This window comes from Xenia sp. Carnegie-2017, unplaced genomic scaffold (assembly GCF_021976095.1).
Source record: "Xenia sp. Carnegie-2017 unplaced genomic scaffold, XeniaSp_v1 HiC_scaffold_24, whole genome shotgun sequence".
In the NCBI taxonomy this organism is placed as follows: Eukaryota; Metazoa; Cnidaria; class Anthozoa; order Malacalcyonacea; family Xeniidae; genus Xenia; species Xenia sp. Carnegie-2017.
The window spans coordinates 18,230,309-18,255,306 of record NW_025813487.1 but is presented as its reverse complement, the minus strand read 5'-3'; the positions used below and the strand labels follow the sequence as shown (position 1 = coordinate 18,255,306).

The 24,998-nt window shown below is 32.7% G+C and overlaps 4 protein-coding genes across 8 annotated transcripts in view; all 4 read left to right on the top strand.

The window, feature by feature from the left end:
* Positions 1 to 391: 391 nt before the first annotated feature.
* On the top strand, positions 392 to 1,247 carry LOC124451724 (protein ALP1-like). Its single transcript, XM_047002347.1, has 3 exons — positions 392 to 449; positions 522 to 627; positions 735 to 1,247. Exons 1-3 carry the CDS (start codon positions 427 to 429, stop codon positions 942 to 944), a joined length of 339 nt encoding a protein of 112 aa, XP_046858303.1. The 5' UTR covers positions 392 to 426; the 3' UTR covers positions 945 to 1,247.
* A 1,244-nt stretch (positions 1,248 to 2,491) lies between these two features.
* The window catches only part of LOC124451695 (carcinoembryonic antigen-related cell adhesion molecule 6-like), a 28,786-nt gene continuing 6,279 nt past the window's right edge, over positions 2,492 to 24,998 (top strand). The window contains exons 1-6 of one of the 2 annotated variants that reach the window (XM_047002308.1): positions 2,492 to 2,780; positions 5,246 to 5,314; positions 5,540 to 5,869; positions 10,676 to 10,957; positions 11,036 to 11,290; positions 12,309 to 12,749. In XM_047002308.1, the coding sequence (XP_046858264.1) occupies positions 2,777 to 2,780; positions 5,246 to 5,314; positions 5,540 to 5,869; positions 10,676 to 10,957; positions 11,036 to 11,290; positions 12,309 to 12,733 (1,365 nt within the window). In that variant the 5' untranslated portion in view covers positions 2,492 to 2,776 and the 3' untranslated portion in view covers positions 12,734 to 12,749. Of the gene's footprint in view, positions 2,781 to 5,245; positions 5,315 to 5,539; positions 5,870 to 10,675; positions 10,958 to 11,035; positions 11,291 to 12,308; positions 12,917 to 24,998 lie in introns of those variants that run through there. The other variant, XM_047002307.1, reaches the window with a different exon arrangement.
* LOC124452304 (carcinoembryonic antigen-related cell adhesion molecule 5-like) lies at positions 14,008 to 20,430 on the top strand. The gene is made up of 8 exons (XM_047002884.1): positions 14,008 to 14,072; positions 15,824 to 16,165; positions 16,931 to 17,272; positions 17,945 to 18,012; positions 18,105 to 18,214; positions 18,302 to 18,558; positions 19,302 to 19,583; positions 19,810 to 20,430. Exons 1-8 carry the CDS (start codon positions 14,015 to 14,017, stop codon positions 20,226 to 20,228), a joined length of 1,878 nt encoding a protein of 625 aa, XP_046858840.1. The 5' UTR covers positions 14,008 to 14,014; the 3' UTR covers positions 20,229 to 20,430.
* Positions 20,460 to 24,998, top strand: part of LOC124451692 (neural cell adhesion molecule 1-like) — a 60,979-nt gene continuing 56,440 nt past the window's right edge. For 3 of the 4 annotated variants that reach the window (XM_047002305.1, XM_047002301.1, XM_047002300.1), the window contains exons 1-2: positions 20,460 to 20,511; positions 21,940 to 22,009. In XM_047002305.1, coding sequence (XP_046858261.1) covers positions 20,497 to 20,511; positions 21,940 to 22,009 — 85 coding nt within the window. In that variant the 5' untranslated portion in view covers positions 20,460 to 20,496. Of the gene's footprint in view, positions 20,512 to 21,505; positions 21,584 to 21,939; positions 22,010 to 24,998 lie in introns of those variants that run through there. The other variant, XM_047002304.1, reaches the window with a different exon arrangement.

Below are 24,998 nucleotides of genomic sequence, written 5' to 3'. Positions count from 1 at the left end.
TTGGTATAGGAAAAAGTACAGCCTGTGAAATCGTGAACGAGGTTTGCCAAGCTATTGTTGACGTGTTACTGCGTCTTGTTATCAAATGGCCAACGGGCGATAGACTGCAGAGTATCGTTGATGCCTTTCTAACGACATGGGGCTTCCCTCAATGCGCTGGAGCCATTGATGGCACTCATATTCAAATTGTAGCACCTTCAAATTCTGCACAAGATTACTACAATCGAAAAGGATTCTACTCTATTGTTCTCCAAGCTGTTGTTGATCATCAATACATGTACCAAAACGTACTGCTTTTGTCAAGGTTGACTTAATAAGTTTTTGCCTCCCTGTTATGCAACTGGCATTTTTCACCTTCTAACGGTTTTTAGATCCCATGGGGGGGGTTCAACAGTGATGTAAAATAGGTTTCTTATTAATTTAGACATGTGTTTCAACCAGTTGAGTAAGTAAGTTACACAAAGTGAATTAAATTACACACACTTAGAAAGTAAAAAAATATATATTTAAAAATTTTGAAGATTCACTGACATTTGCATAAAGTGGCCAGGTCGAGTCCATGATGCAAGAGTTTTGTCAAACTCGGGAGTGTTTGCAAAAGCTGAAGCAGGAAAACTTTTCCCAGATGTAAGTTTTCTGTTCTTATAATGAAAAGCTTATCTTAGGTCAGAGGCAAATTTTACTGCATTTTTGATAATAGCCACTAGAAAATTCATGGTCTTGATATACTCTAGGGAGGAAAAGAGATATGTGGTTGCAATGTACCATTCATGCTTATTGGTGATCCAGCATATCCACTGTTACCATGGTTGATGAAGAGGTATCCTAACGATGGCAATCTCAGTCCTGCTCAAAAGAAATTTAATTACTACATAAGTCGAGCAAGGCAAGTCGTGGAGTGTGCATTTGGCCGTTTAAAAAAACAGATTCAGATGCCTACTTAACAAGAATTATACAAATTTAGATCATTTGCCTATGAAAATTGCAGCATGTTGTGTTGTACACAATATTTGTGAGAGTAGAGCTGACAAACTTTTTGCAGATTATGTTGAACTTATCCCTGATGATGAAATTTCAGAATTTGTTTTACAGAATACAGATGCAAGTGCAGAGCAAATTAGAAATTCTTTAACTGAGTTTTTGATAACACAATAAGCCGACGATAGCTAAATTACTCATGTTCTTAAATTAAATCAAAATTTGTAATATGTTTGTTGACTTTCAGCATCATGGTGAACATTGTAGAATGGTTGTTGCACAGGCTGAGACCTCATTGCTATTGCATTTGCAAGAAGTGACATTGACTCCTTATAAACATTAAGCTCTTCCTTTCGCAACTCTCGCTCTTTTTCTGCTTCTTTTTTCATTTCTGACAAAAACATTTCATCAGACTCCTTGGGATATTTGTTATGCTCTTTTATTGCATTCTCGAATGCCACTTGCATGCTGGAGGGCTTTCCCTTTCCCCTTATTCTTTTCCTTGGCACTGATTTGTTTTCACTTTGAGATGGTAGGGATTCCTCATTTGCTTCACTAGGTAACTTCTCGTCTGCATTACTGACATCTACATAACATATCTCATAAATGTTACGACGTAATAAAACAAAATATAGTACACACATGCAATGCTCTACTGTTCACCTGCTTCAATGTAATCGCAATATGGGCAAACAAGTCTGTCATCATCAGCGTATACTGCAGTGCTGTTTCCAACATGGGCTCCTGCTGTCCTAAGCTCCACAAACTCATCGCACTGAGGACATTTTTTTTCAATGATCCTCCCGTGTCCGTATTTTCTTGTAAGCTCGTCTGCTATGAAACGGAAAACCAATATTTTCATTTGCAAAAAACCACTCGATATCAACTCATCCACGATAACTTACCATCATCATCATGCCCGTTAATGCTTTTTATTTCAGCATCAGCTGATGAACACGTTGATTCATCAGATGTATCGATGACGTTTTTAGACCCTTGCTTCTGGTCTGTCACCCATGAAATTGTCCATAACGTTAAAGAATTTAGGTTCCTTGCCTCTCCCAGCTCCTGATCGTGATAATGTGTCTTTGAACTTTTGTATTCAGATTTCATATGCTTAAATTTAGTTCTACATTGCGTCCAATCACGATCTATCCCTTTTTTCATTATAATGCTGATTTTTTATAAATATCAGCGTTTTTGTAGGTACCTTTCAACTTTTGTTGAATTTCTTCTGTACCGTACGCTTAGAGGAGGGCTAAACAGTCTTTTTCTGACCAAACCTCTCGTTTTTGCGCCATTTTCCAAGCTTTTTTCTCTGTTTTGATTTTAAATTTTGAGAAAAACGTCCGCGTTTTGGCGGAAACGGCATGGGAGCGAAACTGTTCTATCGAAATAAGCTCGCTTACGCTCACATATAAACCGGATCGATCTCAGATCGATCTCAAATTTTAGCGAAGGTTCACACTTAGCTCGCTTTACGTTACATCGATCTCAGATCGATCTAAACGACCAGTGTGAACAAGCCCTTGGTCACGGTGGGCCACACTGATTAAATACATCTATTTTATTCAATGTATTTTGGTTCAATGATCACCACTTAGCATTCCAGTTATATCATTTCAATTAAAATACGCCATTGAATTACCATATTGAATATTTTGAGTGAATATATGCACAGAAATATGAAATACGCCCATCGAACTGCATAATCAACAACGACATCACGTACGTCAAACGTTGCGAAGCAGGAAATTGATTTTTTTTCTGAAATTCTCACGGAACAAAACCAAATTACATGGGTATGTTACATTTTGCTGTATTTTTAGTGGAATAACGTACTTGTACTTGTTGAGCTCTACCTGTAGAGCGTCGGACTAGTATCCCGAAGGTGCGAGTTCAAATCTCGTCCAAGTCACATGTTTTTCATGTGCATATTAAAAACCGTGTTAGGATTAATATATTATATATATTCTCTGATGATGGCTTTGGAATAATAAGGGCCTGATTACATGGGAATAGGGTAACCATACTTGCAAGGCTATCTTTTTGTGTAGGTCACCCTATGAATATACTTTGATGAAGATCTCTTTAATTTAACGTCGCTTTAAACAAAACTTTTTAAGAATTTTGATGCATTTCGAATTTATAATTTTAAAAGACCAAGACGAAATACTACATTAAATACTAAATGAGTATGTTGGGTTTTATTTCTTCTTTGATTCTTGATAATATTTCTGTACTTCCTGTTGTATTGTTTAGTTACCAAACTAATAAGGGCCTGTTTACATGGGAATAGGGTAACCATACTTGCAAGGCTATCTTTTTGCGTAGGGTGACTCTACCATTGACAGGTCTGTGTATTACTGTTAATGACAGCAACATCAGCATGTTGTAGACATGATTGCAGATGAAACATTTTGGCTTCATTGAGGCATATTTATAAAGATCCATAATTCAGTAAAAGACCTCCGAAAATTGTTTCAAATTCATTTTCATTATTCATTATATTATATTCACAATGAAGACTTAGCATTCATAGAATAAAAATCTTTGCCATCTCGAAAACTTCCTTGTAGATGGTGGATGGGCTCTAGTTTTATTGTTTGTCTCTGTAAAGTCATGTAGTGCATCTTGTGTATAATTTTATGCTCAAAGCAATTTATTTTCCCAGATATGCAAATATTTTGAGTAGATATGATGTGAACATAGCCCTACTGAAAGGGATTACCTTATCTCAAACATTTTTATGGTTTATGAAATAAAACATAACCTACTGTTTTGGTAACCTTATCAATTTGATATGGAAACCCTAACTCTCAGGGTTACCCTAGCACACATGTCAATGCTACATATAAAGCAATTTCACGTTGGGTAACTTGCTTGCTAATATAACCCTTCTGCTAGGGTTACTTAACCTCCATGGGCCTAACAATTACTATATTTTATCATGAATCATACTGTAAACATTTGCCCATAAGCCTTGAACTTATATAATTTTGTATGCCTTCTTTCTTGGGCTTATTTTTGTGGAGTGAATGCTTAGATTATATTTTATGGCAGTCATCAGCACAGTATACACAACACAGTCTTTATTGACAATAGTATGAAAATTCAACTGACAAAACATCAAAACATAGTCAAAGTATGTGTGAACAGTTTACAAATACATTAATTCTTATCCTGTAATAAATAAATGCTTGTGGGCTTTTCTGTGGACCGAGTTGAAAACTTAACTAACTTCCAGTTGCAATAGTTACAAACAGTTAGTAAACAGTTACTATTACTTAAGAATTACACAAAATTACTTTCCTGTACAGCTAACTGTCTTTTCCTAAAGTTCATTTTGCTAAAACAATGTCAATTCTCATCTATAACCAATGTTTCTTTTGTAGTTTGTGTATTGACAGAAATACTTTAATTACATAGTTAAATGATTTAAATTTCAAGTTCATTCTGTTGAGAACATTAGGAAAGTTAGACCTCAAATTTGGTTGTGCCATGTAAATTTCACAATCTAGTGAACTCATGAATAATTTACATAGCAGAACTAAAGATATGCCACTGGTCACGTACGATAATTGTAATGTGAGGTGTAAATGTATCCAACGATTCACAATTTTTAGGAAACAGTATTTATGTTCATCTTATGCTTTCCCAATCAAGTCAATAAAGAAAAATATTTACTGTGTTTACACAGGCTTATGCAAACTGAGGAGACCTTTTGGAGAACTTGAGAGTTGATCAGTGCAAAGCAGGTTTTGCACCAGCTTGAGCGTTCTCACAAAGATCTCTGAGGTTTGCATAAGACTTTCAAGGTTTGCGTTTTAATTTTCTACAAAGTGCTTTAATGAACGGTTTGCAAAATATCTTTAATTGATTGAGGTTGAGCTACGATCGATTTACCCAGGCTTATGCAAAGTCAGCCTTTGACCAATCAGCGCACATGTTTTACTGTTTTTATCTTATAAAGAAAATTAAAACACAAAAAGTTTATTGCAATGATAAAGATTTTTCTGTGGTAGAATTAATGGAACATATTGCTACGCAAAATGTTGCCCATTTACGAGTAGAAATTACTATTTATTTTGATGCACCATGTTTAGTTCTGTGTACTGGAGATGGGCTGCAGCGCCGGCTATTTTTACCATTTCAGAATTGACAAGCCGGAGCTGAAAAACCGGAATTTTCACAGCACTAACCATGTTAACTCATGATTTTATTTTCAAATATCATAAGCATTAAAATTCATCATTTAATTTTTTAGTAAAAATGGTAAAGACAAATTTAGTATTTTCGACTATTACATTGATCACATTTCTTGGTCTTGCCAAAGGTATTTAACTTCAAATATCCATTTCTTTTTTTTACTTAAATGATTTTTGATGTAATTTTAGTTGTTGTAGTAGTAATATTTAATTAGTTTATTTTTTTATTCACAATTTTTGAATAGAACCTGAATTAAGAACATCAATTACTTTTGTTATGTTAGTGGAAGATGTATTTTTTCCCTAAACTATCTTTTTATCAGTCGTAGGTATAAGCTAAATTTCAATTTCAGAAACAATAACATCTTCACCTGATGGTCAAAGATTTGTACTTTTACCTGGATCTTTTTACAATATAACTTGGAGATTTGATGTTACTCGAAACATTCTTGTATGGGCTTGGAGTTTTACACCTCGTGGTTCATCTTCCCCTCAACAACTTGCAAGATTTATAGATAGTGGCAACACACCCCAATATTTGTCACGACCTTTTGCATTTGAAGTTTTTAAAACTGGAACTTTGTGCCTAGAGAATGTAAATGAAAGTTACAATGGTGAATTTACATTTACTATTTCAACTACTCCTCGTACTCCTCCATCAAAAGTAAATGTTTATATTGCTGGTAAGTTTTAATTATTTCAATCTTTCTTGTGTTGTATGCATTGTTCTGAGTATTTAATGGGGGAAACTTGGCCTGAAAATTTTGGTGAAAAAACGTTTATAACTGTTATTGTGTCGTTGCAAACTTTCTTTTTCGGAGTTGGACCTTTAGGACATTTGACAATGCTTCTGCAGCTCATGCAATTGTAACAATAAGTGGCAATAATGGAGACACAAAATATGATACATCAGTCCTTAAGTCATTTGGTTTAGATGTTGAGGTTTTTAAGCCTGCAACTCTAATGTTAAAGAATGTTATACAAAGTTACATTGGTGTTTATAAATTTACCTAACTCCTAATCCTATTGACTCATCTGTAATGTGTCTTTTGCAAGTAAGTTGTATTTATTATTTTTAACTTAGCAGCGGGGTTATCCAAGCCTTTCATGTAATCTGAGTAGTTTTAGCATCGGGCGTAATTATACGATATATGACCGCGGTCTGGAATCCTATAGCTAAATACTTGAGCCGTTGAGCGAAGACAAATGCGAAGACTTGTTTTATTTTGTGTTAATTTAAAAAGGAAATTGTAAGGCATCTTTTGATTTGAATAATTTATGTTAAAGTGTTTGTATCACAGATTTTACTACATTTGAGTATAAGACAAAAATTAGTTATTGATACAACTTTCGACTTTCGTGGTATAAAATTTGATATCAATTGATCAACTGGTAATATCACTATTATGTCTCGCCGAACAAAGAACAGTTTATCCACGCTTACAGATGCTGATGTTAAAAGCTTGATTCTGAAATTGCCCAAAACGGATGAAACCAAAGAAAAAGATAATCCATCAGAAAGTATAATTTGATTTTGGGCTTTTTATTTTTGCTATTTGCAAAGCATAATGAGCCGATACATGCACGCTTACGTACCTATTTTTTAGTTTTTCCTCCCAAATTATTGAGCACAAACGCGCATAGACCGTTTCGTTCAATGACAGGGCTCTTCAGCATGCGCAGGAAACACATAGTGCAAAGCAGTAATGTGATTCCGGGCATAGAGCATTAAGCGACAGTCTTTGGTTGCAGGCAGTTGCACAGTCTGAATTCCTGCAGCTATGGCGCATTATAGCAGACATTTGCGCTCTCTCAATTTCTGCAGGAAAGTAAATATCAATGACACATTTAGAAAATAATAAACGAATATTACCTTCAGCAAACTTGGTAATCACACTTTCAATGTCAGAAATACTTTATGGATAAGTTTGCATTAAAGCCAAGCAAATTAAAAGCTCTTCTATCATAAAGCTTCTAAGATAGGTTGTTAGATTCCTCAGTGCTGAAATTTATCTCTCACATTCATTACCTAAAATGCAAAGATTAACTTTAATATTTTCAAATCCTGGAAATTTTACATGCTTCAGTGTTTTGACGATGTTGTCTGGCAAAGGCCCATTGCACGTTTCCCAGTATAAACACCATTGCATTAATTCAGCATCTAAACAAAGGGGATTGCGCAAATCATCATGATAGAACTTTGCAACACTTTTAAACAGTTCTCTCCAATCAATGCTTTTGTTAAACAGAGTTATCATGTCGGGAACGATAAATAATCCTCGGTAGACATTAACACTATCCAAGTTAAACCTAGTGCTCAAAGATGTTTGAAGTTGGTCTAATTGAGGAATAGTGATGGTTAGTTTATAATGCTCTTTGAATGATTGATTGGGGGATTAGATCTCCCAGTTTCTTCGACTTTGACTTCTTCAGCAAGTTTTACATGCATCCTCTTCAATGATCAACGCTTTTCCTCGTGACCTGTATCAACAATAGGTTTAAGAATTTTTGTATTTTGCTTAATTTCTTGTTTCACATTGGTATCAAAGAAATTTTCAATTGGCTAAGCTACACCTGACAATTGAGATCGTTCATTATCCAAAATTGGAGAAGTAGAAACATGTAGTCCCATTTCCTCCCATGTAAGTTCCAACATGTCGCCTAAATGTACCTACAGCATAATTCCAATGACGAAAGGGTGAACATTTAATCTTGAGCATTTACTTGGGAATTTGTTTCCAAAAAGCACACATGATGAGCAGTAAACACGATCTTCTTTTGATGAATAACACAGCCAAAAAAAATCTGCGAGCCATTCATATCTAAACGACTTTTAGTTTCCTCGCCTAAAGAAGGTAAAATGTAATTTTCAATCGGTTTAAAAGCATTTTTAATTAACAAAAAATATCAAACATTTTAAACCTTTAGCTCTCTTGTGTTAAGTAGCTACATCAAATTATGAATGAAGTAAGGCTTTACATGCATATCTTCAATGGTTTGTTTAGAAATAGTACCTATTTCTCTAGCCCAAGAAATAATATCAGGTTTTTCCACTTTTGTGAAAAACTTGCTGATATTTTCAGACCTTTCTTCTGTTACCTTTTATGGCACTGAGCATGTTGGACCCGAAATTGTCCTTTCAGTTTGGCTGGGAAAAATACTAGAGGCACAAAATGATTAGGTTAGAAACATTGACCTGATTTAACTACACGTTCATGGAAAAACTAAAGATAAAATCTGCTGATTCCTTAACTGTTCCGTTCCCTTTGGAGAAAAGAGAGTGAATATTGGTTCAAGCCTGCTGTCCACCATCAGGAAAGTAAGTAAAGTTTTGTCTCCAACACAGAAGAAATGGCTAAAATGCAAAGACAAGATCAACACTTACAAAACCAGAATCTGGATTGTCTCGTGATAGTCTCGTCAAAGTAAATTATTCTTCATGCTGTTCAACGACCTTTTTAATGTCACATTAAAACGCACCATGCTCTTAGTTTTGTTCTCAATATTATTTGAAGCGTTGCTCTTCTGTTGGAGCCTGATGAATACAAGGTACTTGGCACGTCCAAAAAGAGATCTCTCTGTTTCGTTTGTTGATAAAAACAATTTGCTTAAATTAATAATTTCTTTGAAATCCATTTGAAAGAAATGTTGACTCTTTCTTTTCACGTGTTGAAGATACACAATCATGTGCCTTACTAAGCGTTGCCAATTTAACTTTACTTTTTAAATTCGAGAAAATCTTCTTGAGAACTGGCGAAGAACTATTTTTGTAGTGTGTTTTCTTCATTGCTTACAGTTTTCGAAGCTTTCATCCAACTCATTAGCCAAAATCACCTTGTCGTCTTTAAAAGAAATACAAATAATGTTGAATACTGTTCTTTTCCTTGAGCCCATGTCGTGGCTTTTCAACTCATTTTCAGACTCCAAGTCAGCGTAATTCAAATGGAAGCACAGGTTATGAAAAACACTATTTGGTATGATCTTGCATGTTGTTCAATAGTCAGCTGGCTTCAATAATGTCTTCAGTATTTGTTTTGGTGTCTTGTCTCCAGTATTCCTATGTTGAAATGTTTTGTTATACCTGTTTACTTATATATGCTCTGCTCGTCGTTTTACTCTGTTTATTCGTTTTACCGAATGTCCTTATTTGACTTTGCCACAAACTTTCGTAAGTGAAATCAGTAAGTGAAATCAACCAATGAAGTTCTTTCTTCACTTTTTTATACTTCCACTGTCTGAACTTTCGTTGATTTCAATGAATGGCAATCTTCTATTTGCCACACCACGCACACGGTCAGAAGCATAGCGATGGTTTCTATGAATTTTGCGACTAGTTTTACAATGAAGATGGTAAAGGTCACTTACCAATCTCGTGCAGCATTTTTAACTGCGTTCGATATTAACCACGCTAGACTTTGCATTTCTTGCTTGTTCAATCTACTTGATTTCAGACGTTTCAACATCCATTTGACAAACAACATAATGTATGTAATGACAGGTCATTTGTGGCTACAAGGATGGGTTTACCATCTCCACCAAGTTCTTTTACAGGATGTGTATCGATCAACGAGTTGTAATGCACTCCTACCAAAAATGTGTATGAACAGCGGATGTATAATCCAACTTATGATTTCTCATTGTTTACTTGCTTACAAGTTAAAGCATCAATACGTTCATACCTACCGACCTTTGACAACGCGCCATTGCCTGATATGCACTCCTCTGTCAAACGGTTAGAGGACTTGATCAATTTTGCTGTGTCTTAAATTTCTAAAACAGTTCTTTTCCGAACTCTTAATTTTTTCTTGATTTTTTCTTTGTTTTCTCTGGTTAGCTTTTTCTCGGTATCTTGGGGTTTCGTGGTTTTTTATTTGGTTTCAGTCCATTCGCCATGGCAATTGTTCTCTTTAAGGTGATATTCAAATTTGTCACCACGACAAAGTCTCTGTTTTAATTATTATTGGATTGTTAAGCGTAAACTATCAGCATTGTTTTCCATAGTTAACATGATTTTTAACTAAGCCTAAACAAACGCTTATAAAGAAACTATGCATTTTCTATCTAGTTCCCCAGCATGGTGGAAAATGTGGCGTTAAAATTTCTCAATTGTAAACAAACACTCAGTACTCCGCACTCCAAGTTTTTCTCAATGCCCTAAAAATAAGACAATTATGAACTATTGGTTTGTTTTGTCATAAAATGTGTTCTTATATATAACATGTGGTTGAATTTGACAAAGGAAATTTCGTGTTTACGATTCAAATTTCAACCAAGATAGAGAATAACTTTGTACTTCACTCCTTGAGGATTGGCTGCAATTCACCTATATTCAATAAAACTTATCGAAGTTATGTAGAATGTTGCTTTCCTAAATTCCTAATGGAGGTTGCTATGTTTAAAACAACTTGATTTTATTTATCAATTACTTTTACCATATACTCATTTTCTTTTTTGAATATTGACTGAAAAATTTTCTGTTTTGTTTTCAGCTAAACCAAACGCGTTAATTAATTGTTCAACTCCTCTGGTTGTGAGTAAAGGTGGTAGTGTATCATGTGTATGTAGAGGTGAAGGAGGTAACCCTTCTGCTAATGTCACATGGTATGATAAAAATAACAACATAATTGGTGATGTTGGAGTTGTAAATAAGACATTAGTAATCACTAATGTTACAGTGAATGATGGTGGAAGTTACAGATGTAAAGCACAAAGTTATAATGATCCACGTTTTAGAGATGAAAAATCAATTGAAGTAACAGTGAAACCTACTTGTAAGTTTGTAAGACAGCATTTCAGATCTCATTATAAACGTTTGTGTAGAATGTTGAATTTAATTTTATTCTTTACAGATCCACCACAACAAACCAATATCACCATCAGTCCAATGTCAGTAAAAAAAGGTCAAAATGTGACAATAACCTGTGAATCAGATGGTTATCCTGAGCCAACCTACACTATTTATCATAATGGTGCAGTTATCAGTAATAAAAAGACATACATCATTAATTCTATCAACTTCAGTAATGCTGGTTCATATCGTTGTGAAGCAACAAATAAGCTGGGAAATGATTTTTCTGATGTTAAAAATCTTACTATCATCAAAGGTAAAATTGAAATGTTACTTTCATCAAAGGTAAAATTATCAACTGGTAACTGTCACGAATTTTTCGCGTTTGTTTACGTTTCAAACGTCACGTTTGTCAGACGAAACGTCGAGTTTCATCTTGTAAGCGTTACGTTTGTTCAAATCGCGAATTTGTAAGTTTGAATCAGCTCTTTCTTATATTATATGGTCAATTATCAAACTTTGCAAATCGCCTAAAGTATACAGATGTAATTTTCAATTGCTACAGCATTTTATCATTGTAAAATCGTATAAACATTTTAATCACCTGACCAAAACCTGTTCAATTTGTTCCTCAAACGTTAAACTTTCCTAAGCATACATTACGTTCCTAATTTGAAACCCGACGTTTCGACTGACAAACGTGACGTTTGAAACGTGAACAAACGCGAAAAATTCGGGGCAGTTACCATTTGAACGCAAATGATAATAAAATCTTACTTCATCAATTTTTGAGATAAATGAGTTTCACTCTTTCATTTGATTTGTTCTTTTTGGTCAATTATTATCATTTTTTTCGATAGATATTTCTGTCATTCAGCATTCTGTCAGCATTTTCATCTCTTTGACATTATAATTTGAGTTGATTTCCAATAAATGTGTTAACATATGAATCTCCAACATCATTTTTCCTTTCAAAATATTCATCTACTGATTGCAACACAAAAGATCATTTATTTACAATGCTTTAAAATCATATTTATGTTTAAAATACTATTAGCTCTTTCTGTTCAATTTGCATGCGCTACCTGAGATGATAAAAATCCTTAAAAGAAAATTTAAGCAAATCGCTCTTTTATAGCAAACTTTAGCTCTAGCCACACAATGCAATTAACATCTCGACCTTTTCCTTAGACTTAATGGAAATGTTTAATTCAATCTATCCATTGCTTAATCAAAATGCTCCAATCTTGTTATCATATGTATATTAGTATTGTATACAAATAAACTCTTTTGATTTTTTTTCCATGTTTTTAAGTTCTATGCTTCTTCTCTAGACAACGTTCTTTGTGATGACCAAAAAGAGAGAATAAAACAGTGCAAAACAGAATGGTACATTATTTTAATAACTTTAACATCTGGAATTATCCTTGGAATTTTCGTCTCTATTTTATTTTTTTTGCGTTATCGTCAACATTGGTTTAATAAAAAACGTCAACAGTTTCAATCTCCACCTGAAGTTAGGAAAAATCCTGTTGATTCAACTTATCAAGAATTGGATTTATTAAAAATGAATAAAGAAGATAATTATCAATCATTGAGACCAAAAGATGAAACAGTTGATAAAACTTATCAAGAACTGGACATATCGAAAATGAATATAGAAGATAGTAATTATGAATCTTTGCAAAAAAATAATGAATCGGAGTACGTGATAGCCGACGAAAGAAGAAATTATGAGAACAGTAATTTGTTATTCTAAACATGTGTTTATAAACATTTTCCATGTTGTAAAGTCACAATGGCGCTTTTACGAACATTTACATTTTCTGATAAGATTTGAATTTTGCATCTTTTCCTCCCTTTGGAGCTGCCAATACTTTATGATTTCCAGAAAGAAGGCATTTTTGGATAGGAAAATACACTGGTCATTCTGACTCGTTCATTGGTTGTTTTTGATAACAGTGTATGGTAATACTGTTTTTGAATGAGCATTTTCTCTTTATCTTACTATACACCTGCCTTCCTGACTTGTTTCCTGTGTATACCAAATTGTTTAGAACAGGATCACGAAAAGGCCCTGGAAAAACACAAAATCTTATTTCTGATGAACCTAAATCGTAAATTTTATAATTTGTCTTTGATTAGAGAATGCCTTGAGACCCATCTAGTTAAGAGAAGACCATAGTTGGATAGTTAAGAACACCTTTAGTGATCTACTATGGAGCGCCAATCGTAACAAAAATTATTTACAGTTTATATGGTCTCATTTTGAATACAGGGCTAGTGGGTTGTTCGACAACACAAAGAGAGCATCAAAAATGCGGGGACCTTTAGAAAATTTACCGTCTTAATACTTGAAATATAAACAAATGTACTGGAGAATCCCAACTGTTTAATATCGCAATGCTCCAGACATACAAAAACCTCCATCATTCGGAAGCAACAATAAAACTGTTAACGTTTTGATATTTCATTCTCAATCTGAATGCTAAAACAACAAGAGCAATAACTTTCACTTTATAATACATTTACATTCAAAGGCCTTAAGATGTTTTTCTTTGATATCGTCGTCAGCAGTTATTAAGTAATGGAGCACCCGCCGGTGAAGAACATACGCTGTATTTAGGGTTATATTGTTTGTGAATGATATTTTATTTTATGAAAAATGTTTTGTTTTATCTTCAGTGTACTAGTTACAATGGGAATAGTTTTACAGACATTAACTGCAGTCAATAATTACGAACAAATAACGAAAAAGGTATTTATCACAAATTCACAACATCAAAAGTCAACAAGAAAGATTTTCAGTGGTCTTGAATTAAATGCATCATGACGATGAACAAAAAAATGAATATTTGCACACCATGAGACCTGGAACTTTTGGAAGTTTTACTGATGCTCTTGTTTCCTTCAATATTAATGGTTATAGGAAATCAAAAATATACATAAAATATGAAGGAATACATCATATATTTCTGTAGCAGTTCTGTGATTTTACTTAAATTGCATCTTTACTTTACCTTTATAGACAGAATACAAGATGGCAAAGTTTGACTTCCTTTCATTTGTTTTGTTCTGGTGGATTTCAACATGTCAAGGTATTTATTATTTTTATTAGATCATTAAGGAAGTAAATGGCTATTTTTGTCAAATACAACTGTGGAATTTGCTTAGAATTTTAAGGTATATTGACTAAAAACTTACTTAATTCTTCATTTTGTGTACAATGACCATAATCAGTTCTGCATTGAATGAAATAATTTAAAAGCAATACCTTGCAGTATTTTAGAAGACAAAGAGTGTTCATTTCTTGCGTAATTTTCATCCAACGTTAGTTCAGTGAGTAAACGTCTCTGTGTACAGTGTATCAGCTGATTTGGACCAAATAAAGAAATAAATAAATTTTCATCCACAAAATGAAAAATGCCACAATTTTTATTAGAAGTATTGAAAATTAAATTAATCATTTACGTAATAAAAATAAGAAAATTTCGCGTAACAGACTTCATGAAAATTTATTCAGGAGCGACCGTATTCACCATGTTTTTCATGGGAACAAAACAATCTTATTAAGTTTGAGTCTGAATTTTAGCGTGGTTTATTTCTATGCAGGGCGTACATATCCTCTGTGTCATAGGTCCTAGACTAATCGATGTCTTAACAGTACACCTAATGAACACCAAATTCGAAATATTCTGATATTGATATCAATTCATCCCCCTACATCCGTGTTGAATTTCTAAACATTCACAATGTCTTTTAACTCGTCAAACTTTCTACGTTTTCCTTCATAAGACTTAACAAATACAGCGATTTTATCTTCATTTTCAATTTTTTCGCCTTAAGGAAATGAGTTATTTTCTCCACATATTGCGTCAAGGCCTTAATGTCATCACTATTCTACTATGCGTAACCTTCTTCATTGTCTGTGTAATAAATTGATTCACGCGTAGTTGAATACTGACTTAAATAATTTAGCAGCTGGTATAAATATATAGTGACAATGATTACACTTTAACAACATTATCATTGCAACACTGCAATAGTTTATTTCAAGGTCATTATTTTTCTCTCTATAATTGTGGTGTCTTTGTGGAACACCTTCAAAAACCTGAATTCCTCTGCTTTTGTATGTTCATTTGAGGAGCTTAATGCTCATTAAGCTTTGGTAGTCGTTGTTATGATTAATAAGATGTTTCTTATATTTCTTAATGGCTCAGACTGACTTATTTGCCATTTTCTCATGACACATCGAGGCCTCTCCTGGAAATTAAAACGGGCCTTTTATTGTGCACATCTAGCTGTATGATATTAATGTGACTGAAATTGAAAAAAATTCTTTGATCCCTTTACTTGTGAAATAAATTATAATTAAAGAAAACAGTCAAAGAAGTTCAAAGCAAGCAAAAAAAAAAAGCAAAAAAAGGTCCAGGAATGTGTAACTACTTTTAAGTTTTCAACTCACATCAAAGTCATCAGGAATGGAACGACTTCTCTTTTTTATAACACTAAACTATTTTACTTAGCTAGCAAAGGCTCTGACCTTTGAAGTTTTTCAGAATAATATAAATTGTTATCAATGACGACATAATGCCCTCATTTTTAGACACTAAAAATAAATTTATAATTTTGGCACGGGGTATTTTCTGGGGCCACCTACGATTGAAATGGCAATTTCCTTAAATTGTAGTTAGTCCGAGCCTGGTTCTATATGTTAATTTTGTTTGATATGTTTCTGTTATCTATCCTTTGCTACTGTTTTCATTTAATAATTGATATTTAATAGATTAAAATGAATTAAACGTTATTAGATTTTATACATTTATCTTTTATTTCTTGTCATGTATAGGAATTATTCAATCACCTCCCCCTGATACAAATTTTACATTTTTACTTGGAGAAACACACAGTATAACATGGACATTTAATGATAGTGAAAGTGATTTGGACAGTAGAACTTGGTATTTTACGGGTAGTAGTAATGGTTCACCACGAAGACGTTTGGCCACTGTCCTTGAGAGGGGTGCTGTAATAAAGACCAGTGCATCAACTCCTTCAAATTATGACGTCTGTAAACCTTCAACGCTGCAATTAAGAAATATCACTCATAGTTATGATGGAACATATGAGTTTATATTGGAAAGAAAGGACGATATATCATTTACATCTACAGTCAGAGTTTTTGTTGCAAGTAAGTCATCCCAATTTTTTATTAGCTATTTAACATTTTTCTCAGTTTTAGAATTTATATTTCTCATTTGAAAATTAACCAAATTACAGTATGTTTTATGTCCACCATTTTTGACCATTTTTGATACGTTTGTGTTTAAAAGTTTTTTATTTACTTGAACATTAGATAAGATAAATTAATGGGGAGCGTTAATTTATCTTCTTTCCTTTTTATTGTTGTAATTTATGTATTATATTACTTTTATATAAATCTTGTATCCCCTATTTCACTCATACTGAAGATGGCATCATAAGATGTCGAAACATGTCTATTTTCAAAAAAACTTGTCGTTTATATTAAATGTGCATTGTATTTTCAATGTTATCTGATTCTTTACTATACGTTGACAGACACTTGTAAAAGATATTATTTGCATTACTTTCAAGCCCAATATCACACACGTGAGCACTTGATGACTAAACAGTAAACACAAACCGCATTTTGCTGTAAAGAAAACTGTCAAAGAAATAGACAATAATTTCATTTTGTTGTACTTTTGACGCAAAATTATTGTTATTGTTAATCTTTGACTTAGTTTTTTAACTTCTTTTTGTTATTATGAAATTAAATAACTTTTGAACTTAAGTAGAGATGTTTTCGTAAAATTTCTTATGAACGTCTCGAATAGTTTTATGTACGTTGAATAAACATTTGATTTATGTTCAAAATCATTTGTACGTATTGCGTACCTATTTTTATTCATTTATCTTTCATTTCTTATCATAGGAAATATTCTATCACCTCCCAATGGCCCAAGTTTTACATTTCTACCTGGAGAAACACACAATATAACGTGGACATTTAGTGATAGAGAAAGTGATTTGGACAGTAGAGATTGGTATTTTACGGGTAGTAGTAATAGTCCACCACGAAGACGTTTGGCCACTGTCATTGAGAGGGGTGCTGTAATAAAGACCAGTGCATCAACTCCTTCAAATTATGACGTCTATAAACCTTCAACGCTGCAATTAAGAATTATCACTCCTAGTTATGATGGAACATATAAGTTTATATTGGAAAGAAAGGACGATATATCATTTACATCTGAAGTCAGAGTTTTTGTTGCAAGTAAGTCACCCCTATATTTTATAAGCTATTTAAAATTTTTATCAGTTTTAGAAATTTATATTGCTCATTTGAAAATCAACCAAATTACAGTATGTTTTATGTCGACCATTTTTGACCATTCTTGATACGCTTGCGTTTACAAGTTTTTTATTTACTTGAAAATTAGAAGTATTTTACACTTGTTTTGAGTCAATCGTTTTTGCGATGTTAGCATATAAGACTAAGTTTTTTGGCAATTAGCCATTTTCTAAATCTAAATGAGCTATGGAGTCGTCAAAACCAGTTATGTTTGTATCATTATCAAACAATCGATGTTTTGTTTTTCATGGACATCTTTGATGTCTAAAGCGAGAGTTTTTATTGCAATTTTGTCTATTTTTTGTGTTTTTGCATTGTTACCATTTTTAGAATTTTATACTTCTCATTTAACAATTAATAAAACTACAATATGATTTATATCGAACATTTTATATGAACGAGAATTCTTTTGACAATAAACATGTTTTTGATAGCCTATAACAATGTAATCGGCGTGATGAGAGTTGTTCCCTTTCTGCTACTCGATTAGTCCAATTTGCCCGATTATACTGCAATTTGTCTTCCTATTTTTAGTGAAACTAACTATTATCATGACTAATTTAAGTGATGAATATTTTTTGCTTTTAATTTCAGTGAAACCAAATGTGGTAATTTATTCTTCAAATCCTCTGGTTGTGAATGAAGGTGATAATGTATCATGTGTATGTAGAGGTGAAGGAGGTAACCCTCCTGCTAATGTCACATGGTTTGATAAAGATAACAACATAATTGGTGATGTTGAGTTGTAAGTAAGACATTAGTAATCACTAATGTTACATTGAATGATGGTGGAAGAATTTACAAATGTGAAGCACAAAGTTATGATAGTACAGATTATAGAGATGAAAATCCATTGAAATACAAGTAAAGCCTATATGTAAGTTTGCAAGGCGGCATTTCAGATCTTATTATAAACGTTTACAAATATTGAAATTTGTTAATTCTATACAGATCCACCAAAACAAACCAATATTACCATCAGTCCAATGTCAGTAAAAAAAAAGGTCAAAATGTGATAGTAACCTGTGAATCAGATGGTTATCCTGAACCAACCTACACTATTTATCATAATGGTGCAGTTATCAGTAATAAAAAGACATACATCATTAATTCTATCAACTTCAGTAATGCTGGTTCATATCGTTGTGAAGCAAAGAATAAACTGGAAAATGATTCATCTGATGTTAAAAATCTTACTATCATCACAGGTAGAATTAAAATTTTACTTCATCAATTTTTGGGCTAGTATTCTGCATTGTACTTGAACAAATTACGACTGTTCAGTTTCATCCCATTTGTACACGATAGTACAAGATTGTGCAGAACAATTAAGGTAGTTATATATTTTTCTTTGTTGGCGAGATTTAGATTCGTTGTGCTGAAAGACTACCACTGCCAATTATGATTGACTCTTAAGCCTACACCTCAAATGCTCCTTTCGCTGCCTACTGCGCTGACGTATGCATCTGTTGTCACCTAGCTTTTACCTTTACTTATGGAATATTTTCATTAAATAGGTTATCAAGAGTCTTAGACGACTGTGATTTGTTTATAGTTCTTAGAAGACCAATAATAGTCAATAATAGTTTTTTAGGCTTCATAATAAGTCAATATTCTTTAGGTCTAGTCGGTCACGCGATTGACTTTCAAAATTTCAAAATTTCATCTTGCTGTTCTTTTCTAACATCAAAGTCTTTTTTACAAATGAAATTTTCATTAAGCAAGTTGGTTGATAATGCAGTGGTTTAATTCAAAAATCTCATTGGATAGCAGTTTCTGGACTTTTAGCAAGTGATAAGCGGGCTTCCTACTGGCTTGTGACTGGTTAGCACATCGATTGAACACTCCTAAGAAAATGCACCTAACACTAACGAATACTCTCATTATTAATTTTCTCATTATTAATTTTCATAACTAATTTAAGAAAGGAATATTTTCTTTTTAATTTCAGTGAAACCTACAGTGGTAATTAATTGTTCAACACCTCTCGTTGTGAATGAAGGTGATAATGTATCATGTGTATGTAGAGGTGAAGGAGGTATCCCTCCTGCTAATGTCACATGGTTTGATAAACATAACAACATAATTGGTGATGTTGGAGTTGTAAGTAAGACATTAGTAATCACTAATGTTACATTGAATGATGGTGGAAATTACAGATGTAAAGCACAAAGTTATAATGATCCACGTTTTAGAGATGAAAAATCTATTGAAGTAACAGTGAAAGCTACTTGTAAGTTTTGTAAGATATCGCTCTTTTATAGCATTCTTTAGCTCTGGCCACACAATGCAATTAACATCTCGACCTTTTCCTTAGTTGTAATGGAAATGTTCAATTCAATCTATCCAATGCTTAATCAAAATGCTCCAATCTTGTTATCATATGTATATTAGTATTGTATGCAAATAAACTCTTTTGATTTTTTTCCATATTTTTAAGTTCTATGCTTCTTCTCTAGACAACGTTCTTTGTGATGACCAAAAAGGGAGAATAAAACAGTACAAAACAGAATGGTACATCATTTTAATAACTTTAACATCTGGAATTATCGTTGGAATTTTGGTTTCTATTGTTTTTCAATATCGTCAACATTGGTTTTGTAAAAATTGTCAACAATTTCAATCTCCACCTGAAGTTAGGATAAATTCTGTTGATACAACTTATCAAGAATTGGATTTATCAAAAATTAATAATAAAGAAGATAATTATCAATCATTGAGACCAAAGGATGACACAGTTGATAAAACTTATCAAGAACTGGACATATCGAAAAGGAAAATAGAAGATAATAATTATGAATCTTTGCAAAAAAATAATGAATCGGAGTACGAGATACCCGACGAAAGAAGAAATTATGAGAACAGTAATTTGTTTTGAAGAAAATCATAAATTTATTCTAAACATGTGTTTATAAACCTTTTCCATGTTGTAAAGTCACAACGGCGCTTTTAAGAACATTTACATTTTCTGATAAGATTTGAATTTTGCATCTTTTCCTCCCTTTGGAGCTGCCAATACTTTATGATTTCCAGAAGGAAGCCATTTTTGGATGAGAAAATACACTGGTCATTCTGACTCACTCATTGGTTGTTTTTGATAACAGTGTAAGGTAATACTGTTTACTGCTGACACACAAAGAAAGTAAATGTGTATATTGCCTGTAAGTTTATATTTTAGTGTTTTTTTCTCTGATGAGTAGTCTGCGGAAATGCATAGTGTCTTTTTCAGCTTTAAAAACAGTTCTTTAGAATTGTTGGGTTAGCGTTCTGGTTTTAAACAGTTCTTTTAAGAACTATTACGTTATTATTTGAACCATTCACCATGGTATGTGCTCTTTTTTAAGCAATTTTAAATTCTAATATACCCGATTAAAAAGAGCAAAGTCGTCTGACGTCATCCATGTACAGTCCTTTGCTAAACAGAAGTTTGCAGTCCAACCATCTGAATTGAAGTCGCTTAGGTTGAAATGGTAAAAGTTAAAGGACAACTTGGTTATTTGTCATTTGTTTCACTGTGTTACGAAATCAAAAATTCCTCAGTGGTTCATGCCCCCTGGGACTCGTCAAGAACATTCTCAATCTAGCCACGTTTGGTATTTTCAACTAAAAACTGCAGGATAAGATCATTGGTAAGATAGAGAGGGTAAACAGTGGCGGATCAAGCTTTCCCAGGGCCCTTGGCGATTCCAAAGTCCCCCCCCCCATCTGGAATTCTTTGTAGACAAAGTATAAGAAATTTTTAATTGTGCATTAAAATTGTGAAAATTACTAAGAATATTTCAGCAAAAGCGATTTATAGAGATGTTATTTTTCACAATGATTTTCCTACAAAATCCACTTGTGGATGTTCATCGCCTTCAAGAGCATTGTGATCAACTAGGAAATGGATATTGGCACAGCGTGTCGAAGTATGCTTTCACAATTTATACATTCATCTAAAAGCACCATTAAGTCATATGTATGGATAAAATTACAGAATAAAGATTGTGTGGCTGGTATTCTGTTTTAAAACAACTCTGGGTAATTTGTGTATGTCATGAGGTTTTGATAAAATATGATCGCTCTGTTACATATGACAGCGTTGTCACAGCGTTTACATTCTTTTCATTACTTATATAAATATTTGCACACTATGAGACCCGGAAATAATTTTGAAAAGAGGAAAATTGGCTGGTTTCTTTAAGAAACACGTGAAGATTTTTCACCAGCTTAGTTACTTCAGTATTGTTTAAGGTAAAGTGAATCATTTAAAATGTTAACAAATATTGATGGACAAGATTATTTGTAAATAATTTCATTGACATTTCACTGAATTTCCTGAGGAATTAAGAAGATGTCTGAGATGTATCATAATGGAAAGTTCTTTAGTACTTCTGCAAAGTACAAAACAAAAAAATCTTGTTTTACTGGCTACAACAGAGGATGTTTTCCATCGAAAATTTTGGAAGTTTTACCGATGCTCTTGTTTCCTTCAATATTAATGGTTATAGGAAATCAAAAATATACATAAAATATGAAGGAATACATCATATATTTCTGTAGCAGTTCTGTGATTTTACTTAAGTTGCATCTTCACTTAACCTTTATAGACAGAATACAAGATGGCAAAGTTTGACTTCCTTTCATTTGTGTTGTTCTGGTGGATTTCAACATGTCAAGGTATTTATTATTTTTATTAGATCATTAAGGAAGTAAATGGCTATTTTTGTCAAATACAACTGTGGAATTTGCTTAGAATTTTAAGATATATTGACTAAAATACTCACTTAATTCTTCATTTTGTGTACAATGACCATAATCAGTTCTGCATTGAATGAAATAATTTAAAAGCAATACCTGGCAGTATTTTAGAAGACAAAGAGTGTTTATTTCTTGCGTAATTTTCATCCAACGTTAGTTCAGTGAGTAAACGTCTCTGTGTGCAGTGTTTCAGCTGATTTGGACCCTCCTAAAAATAGTTAAAATAAATAAATAAATTTTCATCCACAAAATGAAAAATGCCACAATTTTTATTAGGAGTATTGAAAATTAAATTAATCATTTACGTAATAAAAATAAGAAAATTTCGCGTAACAGACTTCATGAAAATTTATTCAGGAGCGACCATATTCACCATATTTTTCATGGGAACAAAACAATCTTATTAAGTTGGAGTCTGAATTTTAGCGTGGTTTATTTTTATACAGGGGGTACATATCCTCTGTGTCATAGGTCCTAGACTAATCGATGTCTTAGCAGTAATGTAATGAACACCAAATTCGAAATGTCCTGATATCTATATCAATTCATCCCCCTACATCCGTGTTGAATTTCTAAACATTCATAATGTCTTTTAACTCGTCAAACTTTCTACGTTTTCCTTCATAAGACTTAACAAATAGAGCGATTTTATCTTCATTTTCAATTTTTTCGCCTTAAAGAAATGAGTTATTTTCTCCACATATTGCGTCAAGGCCTTAATGTCATCACTATTCTACTATGCGTAACCTTCTTCATTGTCTGTGTAAAATATTGATTCACGTGTAGTTGAATACTGACTTAAATAATTTTGCAGCTGGTATAAATATATAGTAACAATGATTACACTTTAACAACATTATCATTGCAATACCGCAATAGTTTATTTTAAGGTCATTATTTTTCTCTCTATAATTGTGGTGTCTTTGTGGAACACCTTCAAAAACCTGAATTCCTCTGCCTTTGTATGTTCATTTAAAGAGCCTAATGCTCATTAAGCTTTGGTAGTCGTTGTTATGATTAATAAGATGTTTCTTATGTTTTGAAGAGCCTAATGCTCATTAAGCTTTGGTAGTTGTTGTTATGATTAATAAGATGTTTCTTATGTTTTGAAGAGTCTAATGCTCATTAAGCTTTGGTAGTCGTTGTTATGATTAATAAGATGTTTCTTATGTTTTGAAGAGCCTAATGCTCATTAAGCTTTGGTAGTTGTTGTTATGATTAATAAGATGTTTCTTATGTTTTAAAGAGCCTAATGCTCATTAAGCTTTGGTAGTCGTTGTTATGATTAATAAGATGTTTCTTATGTTTTGAAGAGCCTAATGCTCATTAAGCTTTGGTAGTCGTTGTTATGATTAATAAAATGTTTCTTATGTTTTAAAGAGCCTAATGCTCATTAAGCTTTGGTAGTCGTTGTTATGATTAATAAGATGTTTCTTATGTTTTGAAGAGCCTAATGCTCATTAAGCTTTGGTAGTCGTTGTTATGATTAATAAGATGTTTCTTATGTTTTGAAGAGCCTAATGCTCATTAAGCTTTGGTAGTCGTTGTTATGATTAATAAGATGTTTCTTATGTTTTGAAGAGCCTAATGCTCATTAAGCTTTGGTAGTCGTTGTTATGATTAATAAGATGCTTCTTATGATTTGAAGAGCCTAATGCTCATTAAGCTTTGGTAGTCGTTGTTATGATTAATAAGATGTTTCTTATGTTTCTTAATGGCTCAGACTGACTTATTTGCTCATGACACATCGAGGCCTCTCCTGGGAATTAAAACGGGCCTTTTATTGCACACATCTTGCTGTATGATATCAATGTGACTGAAATTGAAAAAAATTCTTTGATCCCTTTACTTGTACAATAAATTACAATTAAAGAAAACAGTCAAAGAAGTTCAAAGCAAGCAAAAAAAAGCAAAAAAATGTCCAGGAATGTGTAACTACTTTTAAGTTTTGAATTAACATCAAAGTCATCACGAATGGAACGACTTCTCTTTTTTATAACACTGAACTATTTTACTCACCTAGCAAAGGCTCTGATATTTGAATTTTTCCCGAATAATATAAATTGTTATCAATGACGACATAATGCCCTCATTTTGAGACACTGAAAAATAAAATTATAAATTTGGCACGGGGGTATTTTCTGAGGGACACCTACAGTTGAAATGGCAATTCCCTTAAATTGGAGTTAGTCTGAGCCTGGTTCTATATGTTAATTTTCTTTTATATGTTTCTGTTATCTATCCTTTGCTACTATTTTCATTTAATAATTGATATTTAATAGATTAAATTGAATTAAACGTTACTAGATTTTATACATTTATCTTTTATTTCTTGTCATGTATAGGAATTATTCAATCACCTCCCTCTGGCACAAGTTTTACATTTCTACCTGGAGAAACACACAATATAACGTGGACATTTAATGATAGAGAAAGTGATTTAGACAGTAGAACTTGGTATTTCACTGGTAGTAGTAATGGTTCAGCACAAACACTTTTGGCCATTGTCTTTGAAAACTTTAATGTAATAAAGTTACGTGCACAAATTCCTCCAAATTATGACGTCTACAAACCTTCAACACTGCAATTAAGAAATATCACTCATAGTTATAATGGAACGTATGAGTTTCGATTAGCAAGAAAGGGTCGTGCGTTATCTCCTTTTATATCCAAAGTCAAAGTTTTCGTTGCAAGTAAGTCATCCCTGTTTTTTTTATTATTTTGTGTTTTTATCAATCTTAGAAATTGGTATTTTTTTATTTGAACATTTAATATAATTACAATATGATTTATATCGATCATTTTAACCCTGTAAAACCCACAATGTGATTTTCTATAGCTAAAACTATTTCCATTGACTTTTTTACTCATTTGGAGTCATTACTTGCTGCAATGGGGAAAAAATTGT